This window comes from Eschscholzia californica, unplaced genomic scaffold (genome assembly GCF_041429995.1).
Source record: "Eschscholzia californica isolate CP2 unplaced genomic scaffold, dmEscCali1.0.p SCAF_3, whole genome shotgun sequence".
NCBI lineage: Eukaryota > Viridiplantae > Streptophyta > Magnoliopsida > Ranunculales > Papaveraceae > Eschscholzia > Eschscholzia californica.
In genome coordinates, this window is record NW_028238420.1 from 54,973,306 (window position 1) to 54,987,733 (window position 14,428).

The window sequence follows — 14,428 nt, forward strand, 5'->3', positions numbered from 1 at the left end:
TGATAATTTTTATTTCTTTGAGAACTACATGAGAATTACATACGATAAGTTCATAGAACTTTCGAATGTAAAGTGCCTCATGAAGAGAAAAAAATTGACCAGACACAGACTCAAACAAAAGACCCTAAAGGCCGACAAAAGATCCTGAAGATCGAGAATGAAAAGATCCTGAAGGTCGACAAAATATATAGAATTAATACTAAAATTGCTCCAACTGAGAGAAACACCGCCGCCGATAAATGTAAATCGCAAGGCCAGCCACCACCGTCACTGCTGAACAAGTTTTTGAATCCTTCTGTTTAGGCTTGTTACTTGATTGATAGATCCAAAGATTCAAGAAGCTTCAATCAGCCAAATGTTGGTGTCCCAATTCCCGTGGGACCCTAGAAATCTCAAATCTCTCTTCTTTTCTTCCTCTCTCACTCCATCAATCTGTCCAAATCTTTCGAATCCTTTAACAAATTGAAAGAATCGATGTGTGGTAAGTTCAGAAACAATTCCTGGAAACTCAATCTCAGAAGGGAAACAACCCTAGAAACTATTTATTGATGGAGAACAAACTACAAATGGAAACATAAAAAGGTTCCGACGAAGCGAAGACCCTATGGCGGAGAAAAGAGACGTAGATCTGAGTACGATTTAAGAGAGAGACGATTATTTTTTACAGAAAAGAGAGGTGGGATCCATTCTCAAATGTAAAACTAATTGAAACTTTGTATTGGTACGAAAATTAAAGAGTAGTGTTTCGAAATGTTATCATACTAGAGATTAAACAAATGTTATGCAAGGATGGTAGAAAAAACAATTGCGGAGGTCCTTAAAATCAATACAAACAAAATAAGACATAAGGAGCACGACCACTATATATATATATATTTTTTTTGAAGTCGACTACGACTCAACGTTAGTCGTTACGTTTGGCATTGATACATCAAAGATGTGATAAGCTCAATAACTGCCACTCAAACTGAAACAAGACCGGACCTATAACCTAACAGCAGTATTTATAACCTAATAATCCCAATTCAAATAACCAAAGATTCCACCTTCTCTGGTGATTTGAACCTGGGACCTCCAGGGCTTTCTGGAGTTTATGTCAACACTTTGGAACCACTTGGACTACCAACGGTTGACTTACACGACCACTATAGTTCCATCATGTTTATTTGTATTTCGAGATCTAGATTGTCTCAATTGATTAATTAATAGTATTAGGAGAAAATAAAAGTTGAAATCTAAAACCCTAGTCTCAACTTCCAACACCTTCTTCTTCTTCTTCAACTAGTGCATCAATTTCAATGAAGCCACAGTCTTCTCTGACTCTTTTAATGAAAGGAAAAGTAAAACCTTTTAAAACCCCAAAGTCGAATTAATGGATCCAAAAAACCCGCCAAGAATCCTGCCCCATAAACCACCAAAGTCCACTGCCCAATAACTACAACTCTATCCATCACTCCCATTTCATCAACAACCCTTTTCCAATAAAAGAAAGAAGAAAAAACCTACTGCCAAATCTACAAGGCATTCATGATATCATAACCAATACAACCAACCCAAAATGTCCTTGTTTAGGGTTTTGATATTTCTTCAGTTTTTTGTAGTAATTTTCATGTATCTAAGCATTAGTAGTACTGTTAATGGTAATGCAGTTAGTGATGTTACTCAGAGATGGGTTGATCCTATTCATTTGCCGTATGGTCCTACATCTCTCGTGGCCGCTCTAGCCCGTTCTAGTCGAAAACATGTTCGTCGCCTACCTCCAAAGATGCCAGTGGCGGTTGAAGGTGTTGTTTATTGCATATCATGCAAACATAAAGGCGCTAACACGTTTAAGAGAGCTTTTCCTCTGCCTGGTTTGTTCTATTTACTCTTACTTACTAGTGCCTTTGTGCTTTCATCGCCACACATATACGTGACTCTCCGTTATGAATAATCAAACGAGGTTTCATTTGATTTGACACTCTTATGTGAATTATACAGGCATATCTAATGTATAATTTGACAGAGCTTCAGAACGTATATCCATGCTATAACTCTATAACATTGTTTTATATATACAAGGTCTTACGTTTAACAAATGGTAAATAAAATCGTTGTATATATAAGAGATTTTGAGTCTATATACTAACGACAATCGTGTAAGATATCGACTCTGTTTTTTTTTGTTTTACCTAATTTTTTGAACTTTATATCATATATTTTGAGTGGTTTCATTTGTAATAAAAAAAATTTGGGGGTTTGATCATGTATGTAGGTGTGGGTGTAAGAATGTTATGTAGCTACAAAAAGGGGAGGCCTCGAGTTGTAGGAGCTACAACAGATAAGAGTGGATATTTTTTCATACCACCAACTCATAAGGTATCATCTTATGGAGCTCAAAAGAGGTGCAAAGTGTTCCTAAATTCACCACCCCTCCATAAAACTTGCAGATTTCCTACAAATGTAAATTGGGGTGTTAGTGGAGCCAACTTGAGGTTTCCAGACCCACCTCCTCCTCCACTTGATTACTATGCTCTCTACACTGTGGGTCCCTTGGCTTACTCACCCACATCTTGTCACAAATGATACTATAATTTGCTCAATTTTCCAAGGAATCGAATTCTATTATCAAGTTACCACAAAGTTGGTTTAGGGATTGATTACATATATTATTGGCTTAATTAAGGAGGATCTCGATTAAGTTGTTTGATTGAAGTAATAATAAATAGATGTCCGGAAGGAAATTTCTCTGAGATGTTATATTTTGTCGTAGATTGTGCTAGAATAAGATGTAAAGTCTTTCCCACAATATCAGAATGATAAACCTATAAGTGGAATATATTAGAAATGGATTTCATAAAACTTTTTCCATAATTTTTGAAATGGTTGTATTCCAAAACTCACATTTTGTTTTTTGATTTGTGTAAATTTGGAAATGAATAACTAGCAGGGTCTGTGGGTATATAGCCCAAAATAATGTTCAAAAAAGATTTAGGGTCCAATCTTCCCAAAAAATGGATTTTTAGTCCTTTTGCTCTTGGGACTAAAAACCCTTAATATATATTACATAATTCCTTCCATGTCCCAGTCATTTTTCGCCGGATTTTAATATGTGGGGCAGGACAAAAATTTCAAACGGTTTAATGTACCTTGATTTTAGGATAAATTTAGGAAAAAACGGATAGATTCTCACGAAATTTTCTCTCTCTTCTATAATCTGTTTAGAAACAAAATCCAAACTTTTGCAAATCAATTATCTCTCTCTTCTTTACAGATTTAATATGGAGATTTATTAGCCAAAAATATGGAGATTTATTAGATACAAATGGATAGAAACAAATCATAATTTCTCTCTCCTCTAAACAGATTTGGAAATCAAATTTTCTCTTTCCTATTATCCGAATCAATCAGAAACCAAAATCCTAACCAAAACCAAAACGTCATCACCACGGATATTTCCAAATCAATTTTCTCTCTCTTCTTTACAGATTTGGAAACCAAATCAATTTTCTTTATCTTACTATGTAAAATTTTTTTCGATTCAAAACAATTTTCTCTCACTTAACTTTCAGATTTGGAAATAGTATATAATCTAGGATCAATTTAGCGTGATTTGGGGGTTAATATACAAAACATATATGTCACTTTCTCTCACTTAACTTTTAGTTTTGGAAATAGTATATTTTTCTGGGAACATTAAAACAGCATTTGTTTTCGTTTTTACTCATACATAAATACTCATCGAATACAAATTATGAAATAAATACGTAAATTATGTATTATTTATGACGAATAAACCATCATTTGTCAAGTATACAACGTAATTTAACAAATGTATTTGGGTCTTGTTCAGTAAATTACACATAATTTCTTTTACATAACACATCGTTTACATTCTGTTACAAAAAAAACGTACAAAATCTTCTCTGGTTCAATAATGGTGCCCATCCATGTTGCCCTATTGCTTGGAATGCTAATGGAGGGGGCCGAATATGAGGCTTTTCCAAGGAATCATGATCAAGATCCATTCAAGTGTGCATTTCTTATGAAATATTTCGAGGAACCAATCAAAAAGTCAAGTAACAAGAACAAGGGTATTTCAAGTTTGATTTGCTTATTTTGATTTGATGATTCTGCCTGGAACTCCATCTGTGATAACAAATGGAGAGAGATTAATACATATAAATTATATAAAAAAGTATATTATTTATAATAAATTACATGAACATTTACGTAAATTATATGTAATTTATTTCAAAGTACACGGGATTTACATATATAAGCGAAGTTGTTCTAATAATGAAACGAGTATTGTTTTTTAGATTAAAGCATAATTAATGTTCCATATAATATTCATGATATTCGTGATAAAGTATATATAATTTGTCAGAAAATACATATATCATGTTCTCATTTTGAAAAACATCGTACGGGAGATGTTTGCATAATTTACTATAAATTATGGTAATTTATGATAAAGTACATGTACTGTTAATTCTGTTATGAGGAACCGTACGAAAAAACCACGTTTCATAAATCCGTACGGATTGAAAACCAGATCTGAAGAAAAAGTACGAATATCATTAGGTTTAAACTACATATCTAAAGATATCTGATATGATGATTGATTGCAACAATAAGTATACTCGATTTATAGGAATTAGTAATGAAGGATTATCTCATCAATATCGAAATCATTAAAGAAACTTTTAGAGAGAGAAATACAATAATAACATACTCGATTTGAAACAGAATCATTAAAGAAGAATTTTGTTTACCTGATTAACAATTAAGAAACTGATTTTGAAAAACTCTAATGAATATGAAACAATTTCTTTGTTTTAATGGAAGATTTTCAGTAGATTAAGATGTAGAAAGAGATAATCAACTACTATAAACTGAAATAGAATCACAAAAACTTATAAATTGATTTATGTTTTACCTGATTAACTTGATATGAAGTGACATAAATAGAAATGGAGTTCTGAGCTTGTGTATTGGATTAGAAGACGAATGTTTGAAAAACAATCTAATGAAGATGAAACAAGATTTCTGAGTTTAATGGAGGTTTTGTTATGTGAATCGGATTTAGAGAGAGAGAATAAAGAGGTTTCAGTTACTGGAAATAATGAATCACGTTTCTTTGTTTAGAAACGTGATTGGAGAGGGAATGTGGGAGATAAAAATGGAAGAAGATCTTTATGAATTTTGAAGATAAATCAGTTATAATATATATTTCTTTGTTTAAAAACGTGATTGGAGAGAGAATGTGGGAGATAAAAATGGAAGAAGATCTTTATGGATTTTGAAGATAAATCAATTATAATATATGAGGAAGGTTAGATTAGGAATTATGATTTATTTGGTATTATAGGGATTTGTATTTTTTTCTTTAGATGACACCAAATGGACTAGATATCCATTTATATTGTTTTTTTGGTTTTGAAACCCTTTATAGGATTAGAGAGGACTAAATGTCTTATTAGGACCCGTTTTTTGGGCTATAAACCCAAAAATTCTAACTAGCATTTCCATCATATTGGAGGTTTTTTGTTGCAAGATATTGGAGTTATAAATGCCATTGATAGGTAATTGTGGAGTTATAAATGTCAAATGCTAATTTGTTTGACACAGGATTGTGGGAAAGGCCCAATAGTTTTTGAGAAATAAGATCTGCATTTTCTACTGAACAAAAATGAGTTACTACAAGCCAGATTCTTAGTCATATACAAATGGAAGTGACGGAACTGAGTTTACTTTACACGATATTTATTAATGATCCAGAAAATGGTCATTAGTTGATTATGGTCAATAAGTCGAGAGAAAAATGAAAACTTCAATGGGCCAACCCGTACGAAGTTAACAGGGAGGTTGAATCCGAAAGGGATCTACCACTTAAGCCCAAAATTGGGAGTCGGTACGATTGTCTTAGGCGCCTTAATCCTGCTCTGGCTCAAATACAACCAGGTCTTCCTTGAAATTTCGGAAAGAGGAGTCCGCGTAAGGGAGGTCGATACCTCAATCCCGAAACATGGGAGGTAGAAGCGTGCATAATGCTTTACCGACTTAATCCTGAATCCTATATAGGATCTCGGTCAACAATGATCTTAAGTGTTAAATAAACTTGGGATACAAGACTTAAATAAACTTGGAAGAGGAAACTTTCTCCACAAGATAAACAAGACTGGAAACTCGATCTATCTCAATACTCGATACTTTAACCGCAATAACTTCCTAACTGTCTTGAGCGTCAGAGAGATTTCCGAATTCTTTCCAGGTTTCACTCCCAGTTTGCGAGGAGCAAGTACGAGATTCAACGAAGCAATCTCTCATCCTTAATGATAGCGGAAGGAAAAAATTTTGACACCATCAAATTGACGCTAGAAGGACCACTGATTCAAGCAAACATCTCTCACGTTTGAAGGTCGTCGGGAAATTTTGTCGGACGATCTTCTCTGAAAAAGATGATGAGGTGGCGAGAGATAAAACGAAGGAGAAAGGTGATGAAATGGAGGAGAGGGGATAAATGAGGGGTCGTTAATATTTTAAATTTTTTTAAAATGAATTTCATTTTGGCCCCAAAATTAATTCAAAAAATGTTTAAATTATTTGAGAATTAATCCATATTTAAAAGGATGTCAATTTTGAATTGGCAAAATTACTTCTATAACAAGGGCAATTATGGCAACAAAAACTTACCGCTAAAGTTAACTGACGAAGTTAAAAAAGTGAGCCAATTTCAATTTAAAAAGAAAATGAGAGACCAAAAAGGAAACTGATCACAAACTACCGGCTAAATGAAAATAACTCATTCCAGAAAGTAGAAAGGGTCAAAGAAAACCAGAGTCAAATTAAAATTCGATTTAATTTGTAATGCAAACCAAAAATTATTAATGGTTTTTTTTTGTTGAAACGAAAAATTATTAATGGTTGATCCAAATAAAAAAATAACCCTTACCATTAGACACAGAAACTAGGGCATCTTAAATTGACCTTTACTGTCCCACTGACTAAGTTGAACAAATCCAGGGTATGCAAGAAAAAGTGCATAAATGTCTGCACACATGAGCAACTAAAGGTTCTTCTTGGAGGGAATCCAGGGGTTTGTCGACTGTAAAAAGTGACCCAAAAAAGTGCATAATTGTCTGCACACAAAGGCATATAGAAGTCGAACAAAATAAAGAAACATGCTAACAGAATTAGAGACTAGTCATTTACCTAAAATATCCACTTGTTATTCGTGGAAATAAGAACACAATATGAATCCATGAAGCTCATTACAGAACTGTAAGAACTCTAAAAGAAGATTGACATGTTACAACTTTTAACTGATTTGTATGTATTTCCGGACATCTCGGGTAAACGGGAAGAACTGTATTTTGAAAAATAATAAGACCAGATTAACGCCCGATAAGCTTTACTGTCCAAGCACCACCCAAATAAAGACCCAAGAGTGGAGCAGCCAACAACATCTGTGTAAGAGGATCAGTGGATGGTGTTAATACTGCAGCAGCCACTACTGCACCAACAACAACATATCTCCAAACTGATAGCATTTGATCTCCTGACACCAATCCGACTTGTCCAAGAAGGAGTTGTATTACAGGAACCTGCATATGAAACATATTACTCATCCAAGTAATGGCATTTCTCCCAAATATCTTTATCATGAGGATCCACAGCAACGGTTCGATATTTTGCCTTAATCAGCTGAAGTTGCTTAACAGTTGCCTTGCTTACATTCTTAGACGCAGTAATAAGAGCAATACCCATGTTTTGATACAGCAAATGCACAAACATGCAGTGCCATTATCGCATAGAAAATTATGTGTACACATAATGACAAAACGGGAAGGTTGACCTCTAGAATATGGGATATAAAAAATGTATTAAGACACTGGCATGTTACATGTTCAGCTTGTAGAAAATCATTCAGCTAATAGTCTTGCAATTTCCGAAAACATTTAGAATGTCAAACAAAGATTCCATATATTTGTTGGAACTAGTCGCCCTTGGTTGTGGGAGGGGGCGGTGGTCACTTGTAAGTTCAGGGGACAATCTCATCTTTTGAGTATAAGATATAAACAATGTATCGAGACACCGAACGTTACATGTTCAATTTTTCGAAAATCATTTAGCAAATAGTTTTGCAATTTCCTGAAAACATTTAGAATGTCAAACACAGATTCCATATATTTGTTGAGCTAGTTCCACCTTGGTTGTGGGACGGGGTGGTGGTCACTTGTAAGCTCGAGGAAAACCTCACCTTTTTAGCTAACTTTTGGGGTGAGAGAGGCTAAACACCACTTGGTGGCAAGGAAGGCCCAAGGCCACATCACAAATATTAACTGAATTAATGCTAGAACGTATTTTTTTGTTTAACTTTATTTCTTTGCTTAACTCATATCCATATACCTCAATCCTCAGGATTGAAAATGTGGCTTCAAATCCACTGTTTTATTTGTCTGATATGTATCCTTATCCAGATTATTAAGATACTTTTTGAGTAAAAAAAATAATCACTCCAGAAAATGAACGAAATAGGAAAATACGTACCTGGAAAGATAATCCCGTACTAAACATGAGCACGAGTACAAACTCGAAGTATTGATCAATAGACCACAAAGATTCAACCACTCCTTCTGCATAGTTAACAAAGAAATTCAAGGCTGCGGGAGTAAGAACTAAATACGAGAAGATGATACCGGTGTAGAAAAGTATTGATGAGCCAAATACAATGGGCCCCAAGAACCTTCTCTCTGATTTTGTAAGACCCGGAACAACAAAGGCAATGATCTCATAAAGAATAACAGGGCTCCCCAGAAGAAGTCCACAATAACCAGATACCTGCCAAACACCAACAAGATATTGAAGATGCATATATAGACAGACAGCGTACACCCTAAGTTCAACTTGGTGAGGGAGCATAGCCCTTCACCTTAGAAATTTCAGTGCAAAACTAAACAACAATATCCAGCCCCAGCCACCCAATACTCACACAATCACACCACAGCCCGCCAGAAAATAATTATGTATGCGGGGGATGAATGAAGTATTGCTGCATCGGCATAACGAGAAAGAACTAACAACATGAACAAGATGCAAACTTGAAACATGACTGGCCTTGCCATCACCTAAAACTAACAGACTTGTTTTTAATAGGAAAAAGTGTTTCGCGATTTACTACTCTTTTCTTTTCTATTCCTGACAGTTTCGAAATCTTTGCTGTAAACGTATGTGAATTAAGTAGAGAAGTAATCACAGAGCTTATAAGTATGTTGACTGCGCCAGTAAGTGTGATGATATCATATATCAATGTAATCTTACCTTTAAAGTCGTGAAGAAAAACTCTCCAGGAGCTAGTTGAAGGAATCGAACACCCTGGGACTGAACAGGAGCTTCAAGGACCCTGATCAAATCTTTGGAAAATGCAAAGCATCCTAATATAGCACCTCCAACAGCTAACACAGACACAAATAGTCTTTGGCGTAACTCCTCTAGATGGTCAAATATGCTCATTTCTTGATCATCTGGGAGGAGCTCCTTACTAGGATATAGAAATTTATATATAGGGCTGTCTACGTTATCTTGGTTGAAATCTTGGATGGCCTTATCTTCTGATTTATTTGCCAGACCTACATTTCCCACAAAACACAATTGTGTAGCACGATAAAAGAGTCAAAGAGACTAAACCAATAGTATCCACTGTATTTGATAAGGGAAAACATGCAAACAAAGCAATGAAATATGAAAAACAAAGACATTTTCAATTAATAATAAGATGACTTAAATAAAGACAAAAGACATGGTTGCTAACCACGAAAAGTGCAGTGGTGCGGAGGAGTCTATATTCAGTGGGGCAGGGAGAGGCAGGATGGAGTGGGGCACATTTTAAGGACATGGTTACAGTCATGGTACTGAACATCGACAAATTTCCGCATAAAAATGACAGAAATATTTCTGTTAAAGACTCAAACAAAATGAAATTTCACATACAATGTTTTCTTGTATACGCTTCACCTTAATATTCAAAATGACAATATATTTGACATACAGTTTCTTCTAGGTAGAGGTAGACTTTAAAAAATCACCTACGTGGGCTTGAGGGTGGAAAGCCGCTTTCTATAGAAGACATGAAGCAATCTTCTTTAGGAAACTCATTAGACCCAAGGTACGTTGAGGGATCTTAATGAACATGAACGAATCACAGAGAATGTGGAAAGTCAACGGATATCGTATGGGTTGTGGAGGTCTCAACTAAGAATCACCAAGTTCATCAGTAATTTTAATTAGGTGTCTTTTTGGTTTTTGCGTCACTTCACTACGTGTCAATTCAAATCGAAAGATATTAAACACTGAAGTACATGTCCCACTTTTGCTTAGTATTTAGAAGTTTTTTATAGCCATCTTGTAGGGAATTGTTGGGTATTAAAAGCTTTGGTGGGGTCGCCAATTTTATGTGCACATGGTGAGGACCACCACTTGTGGGGAGATGGCCCTCAAAGTCATTCTTCATTTGCTACACGAAAGTCCCACGTCGGATTACTAGAAACACTTGTGAGTGTTTATAACAAGTTGTTTGACAACCTATTGTAAACACCTAAAAGGAGTAGAGAAGGCCCCCACGCACGCACGGGAGGCGGGCGGGCTTGGCGCTTGGGGAATTTAAAATAGAACTCCTTTTGCTACCCGGAGTAATTTACTTTACTTTATCTTCTGCTTAACAGAAATTCGTCAGATAAGCCATGATCCCACAATCTTCTCCGAGTTTATCTCCAATATCTTTATCCTCTCCTCCACGTTTCCTAGTTGGTTTCATCTTCCTCTGAGGCTACAAATGCTGACCGAATTTAACAGAGAAAGACATACAAACAAAATATCATCTTCTTCCACTTACTGAGTCGTATTTTCTCCAATATTGTTTCCTTTAGTGCGAGAAGAAAACACCAGTTGTGGTAAATCCTTGGGGAATGACAGGAAAATACAATTTGCACTGAGTTTGTTCCAAAATCACTTTCAAGACAGTGGCCTATCCACCTATATATCACGACACAACAATCTATATTCTGGTTTTCTGATTCATACTCCATTGATCTAACCTATTATTCCAACAAATATAACTACACACAATGTAATACAGTTACTTGAATGATCAAATACAAAAGATTAACATGGTCACGCGAAAAGGCGGTAACAACAAAGGTCGGTTGCCCAAACATATAATTTTCCTTTAGACGCATAGAGGCGAGCAAATTAGGCTCTTAAAGAGCCCATACTTGGGACTTGAACTGTATCAGATAGAGACTCAATTGAACTCTTAAGTTGTGCAAAAAGTTTATCCAAACCAAGGTTACCAGATTCGCGGTACGTTCCGGTACGCGGTACGAAAACGGGTACGCGGTACGCATATTAGAGTGTATCCGGTACGTGGGGGTATACTTATTCGGTACGCTAATTCGGTACATAATTCGTTTAATATAAAATTCCGATTCGTTACTTAATAAGATATTCCAGAATTACATTTTAGTGATAGACATAAACGTTTTGATTTCAAATAAGAAAATATATTGCTTTTGAAATACTTTCTTAATGGTTTTTTTACTACTATAACTTTCCTAATCTTTGTATGATTCCCAATCCAACAATAATTGGTCTTTGGAAACTATCTTAATTTAAAATTGGAGAGAGAAAAGTAGTTGGAGATATTATAGCAATTGTGCTTTACTGCTTAGTTTATAAAAAGAACCTAAAACCCTAGATCTAAATCCAACGGCCACAATGTATGTAGATGACAGTATTTAGGAAACCCTAAAAATAACTGTATAAAAAGAAGTAATCTCTCTCCCCACCCCATCAACTGGCCGACAGACTCTTACTTTCTTTCTCTCTCTTTCTGCCGAAAAGTACTATTACTCAAGAAATGAAAAACCTAATCCAGAGTAATAGAAGGAAGAAGAAAAGATATAAGTTATTGGCTTTTTGCCATCACCTAAACTTCATCTTCTTCCTCATATTACTCTGTATTTTTTTTTCTTAACTATTCACCAAGAGTTTTATATCTCAAAAGAACTTGGAGCCTTCAACTCATCAGATCGAGGTATGTATTTGCTTCACAGAGTTCACCCTTCTTCTCTTAAAACCGATTCGCTAGATCGAGCGATCTGGTTCGCGAACGTATCGTGAATGGGTTCGCGCGAACCAGATCGCGATTCGTGGGGTGTTCAAACGAATCTGGTAACCTTGATCCAAACAAATTTAAAACAAGACAACAAGCTAAATTTCCTTATAAGTTGTTGATACCAATAGATAACTTATAGACCTCTAGGTACCCTAAAACAATTCCTAACTCAATTTGATTATGATGCTTCTCCTTATTACTCAATTCCAAGAAAATACCCAAAATCACTGTTAAGAATTTCTATGAAAGGAAACAATGAAAATGGGCAATGATTGAATTACCTGTTTGTGCTGATTCAACAACATCCAAAAGATTTTCTTTTTTTAAATCTTCATAAGCTGAGCAGAGAAATGGATTGATGGGGTTTTTAGAGCGGTTGCTGAATCTATCAAAAGTTTGAATTCGTAATCTTCTAAGACGGTGGTTGATTTGAAGATGAGTTGAAGATTGTTGTTGTGTTCCTCTTGGGGTGAAATGAAGACGACCATCCAAGCAGCAGCTATTGTTGTTGAGCTGCAAATGAGAGATTAGGGCACTTGTACTTGCTGCCATCTCTCTCTCTCTCTCTCTCTCTCTCTCTCTCTCTCTCTTTCTAAATCAGAGTTTGAGAGGGAAACTATATCTAGCTGCTGCTGCTGCTACCATGAACTGATGTATGGCTGAGCTAGGTTGCTAGTATTAGTAAAATTTCCCCTTTTTCGCCGCTGCTTGGTGACTGAAAATTAGGAGAGATGGTCATAGTAGTATATGGTGTTGGTTGCTCCAAGTTACGGATAGCTTACTCTATTGTTTCATGAGTTTTTAGTCAACACCCTAGTAAAAATAAAAAAAATTCAGTAAATTATCTGTTGTTGAGCAAAGATTAACAAATCGTAAAACTATTACAAAAATTTGTTAGTATCGTAAATATTTTTATTATATTATCTAACAAAAAATAGTGATAATTACAGTCGCTTGAACATTGCTCGAAGCTACTTGAAAGGAGAAATAGCATGATCCAATGTGTAAGAAGTCATTAACTCGGAATAATTTTTCAACATACAGTGAGGTATTCATCTATTTGTATTATCATGCATATGTTGGTTGAGATTATCATTTATATCATCCTCATTCACGTTGTTAACATCTTCTTCTACATTTTCATTGTGCTTGTCTTTATTGTATTTAAAGAACTTATCAAATGCACCGCCTTGGAACTCCACTAATTCTCCTTCTTTTCTTTTTGTTTTCTTCTTTTTTTCGACCTGGGTACATACTTTCTAACTCTGGTTGGACGCATAATTGAGTCCTCAAATTTAACAATGATGATAATATCTAAATATAATAAGGTGGGTGATTTGGGGAAATAAAGAAATTTTTCGGGATACACAATTTTGAGTGGAAACAAGAATATTTAGAAATTTTTTGTTTCCTCTAAACACCACCTTTTCTCTTTTTCCCTCTCCCCTTCCCACCGTACTCCGACGACTTCCACCATCAACGTCGTCGATATCCACCACCAAGTTTGGCTATCTCCTCTTTCTCTCTCTCTCTCTCTCTCTCTCTCTCTCTCTCTCTCTTACTCTTTTTTCTTCCCTCTTCATTCTCTCTCCCTCTCTTATTTTTGGTCTCTAACTTCTTTTTATCTCTTTATGTGTACATAATATCATATACTAGAAATAATCGTAGTTTGACGGTTTTAAGTTTGGTTTCTTTTCACATATAAAAAAAAGAGTGAAAAGACCTATGATTCTTCCCTTAATTTAACTCCTCTTATTTGTCTATTTATCTTCGGTTGTTTGCTTTTAAATAGGCCAGCGCTTTGGGGAAAGCTAAATAGTTTCCGGGGTGTGAAGACTTGGTCAATTTTATTTGACAATTTTATTTAGGGGGAAAGCAAAATAGCTTCTCCACCTCAGCTCTCTCTCTCCACCTCACTTCTCTCCCTCCACCTCATCTTCTCTCTCTCTTCTCCGATAGGTCGCCGGCCGGAAAATTTTTCGGCCGGCGACCTATCGGAGAAGAGAGAGAAGATGAGGTGGAGAGAGAAGATGAGGTGGAGGGAGGTGAGGTGAGGTGGAGGGAGGTGAGGGGGAGAGTTTTTTATTTTGAACCATATTCCCCATAAAATATGTTTCTCCGTAAACTTTTCAAAATTTTGCATATTCCCTTTAAAATTTCACACCCCGGAAACTATTTAGCTTTCCCCCAAGCGCTGCGCTGGCCTTTAAATATTTCATTTTCTCTATTGGTTATCTTGGTAATTTGTCCAACTATCAATTAATGTGTTTT

General features: G+C 35.5%; 1 protein-coding gene across 1 annotated transcript; it reads right to left on the reverse strand.

Moving 5' to 3' along the window:
* Positions 1 to 7,192: 7,192 nt before the first annotated feature.
* Positions 7,193 to 12,968, reverse strand: APG2 (Sec-independent periplasmic protein translocase). Its single transcript, XM_086667584.1, has 4 exons — positions 12,439 to 12,968; positions 9,307 to 9,614; positions 8,536 to 8,826; positions 7,193 to 7,589 (listed from the first exon to the last, which is right to left on the reverse strand). The coding sequence occupies exons 1-4, from the start codon at positions 12,707 to 12,709 to the stop codon at positions 7,380 to 7,382; spliced, it is 1,080 nt and encodes a 359-aa protein (XP_086523710.1). The 5' UTR covers positions 12,710 to 12,968; the 3' UTR covers positions 7,193 to 7,379.
* Positions 12,969 to 14,428: the final 1,460 nt, after the last annotated feature.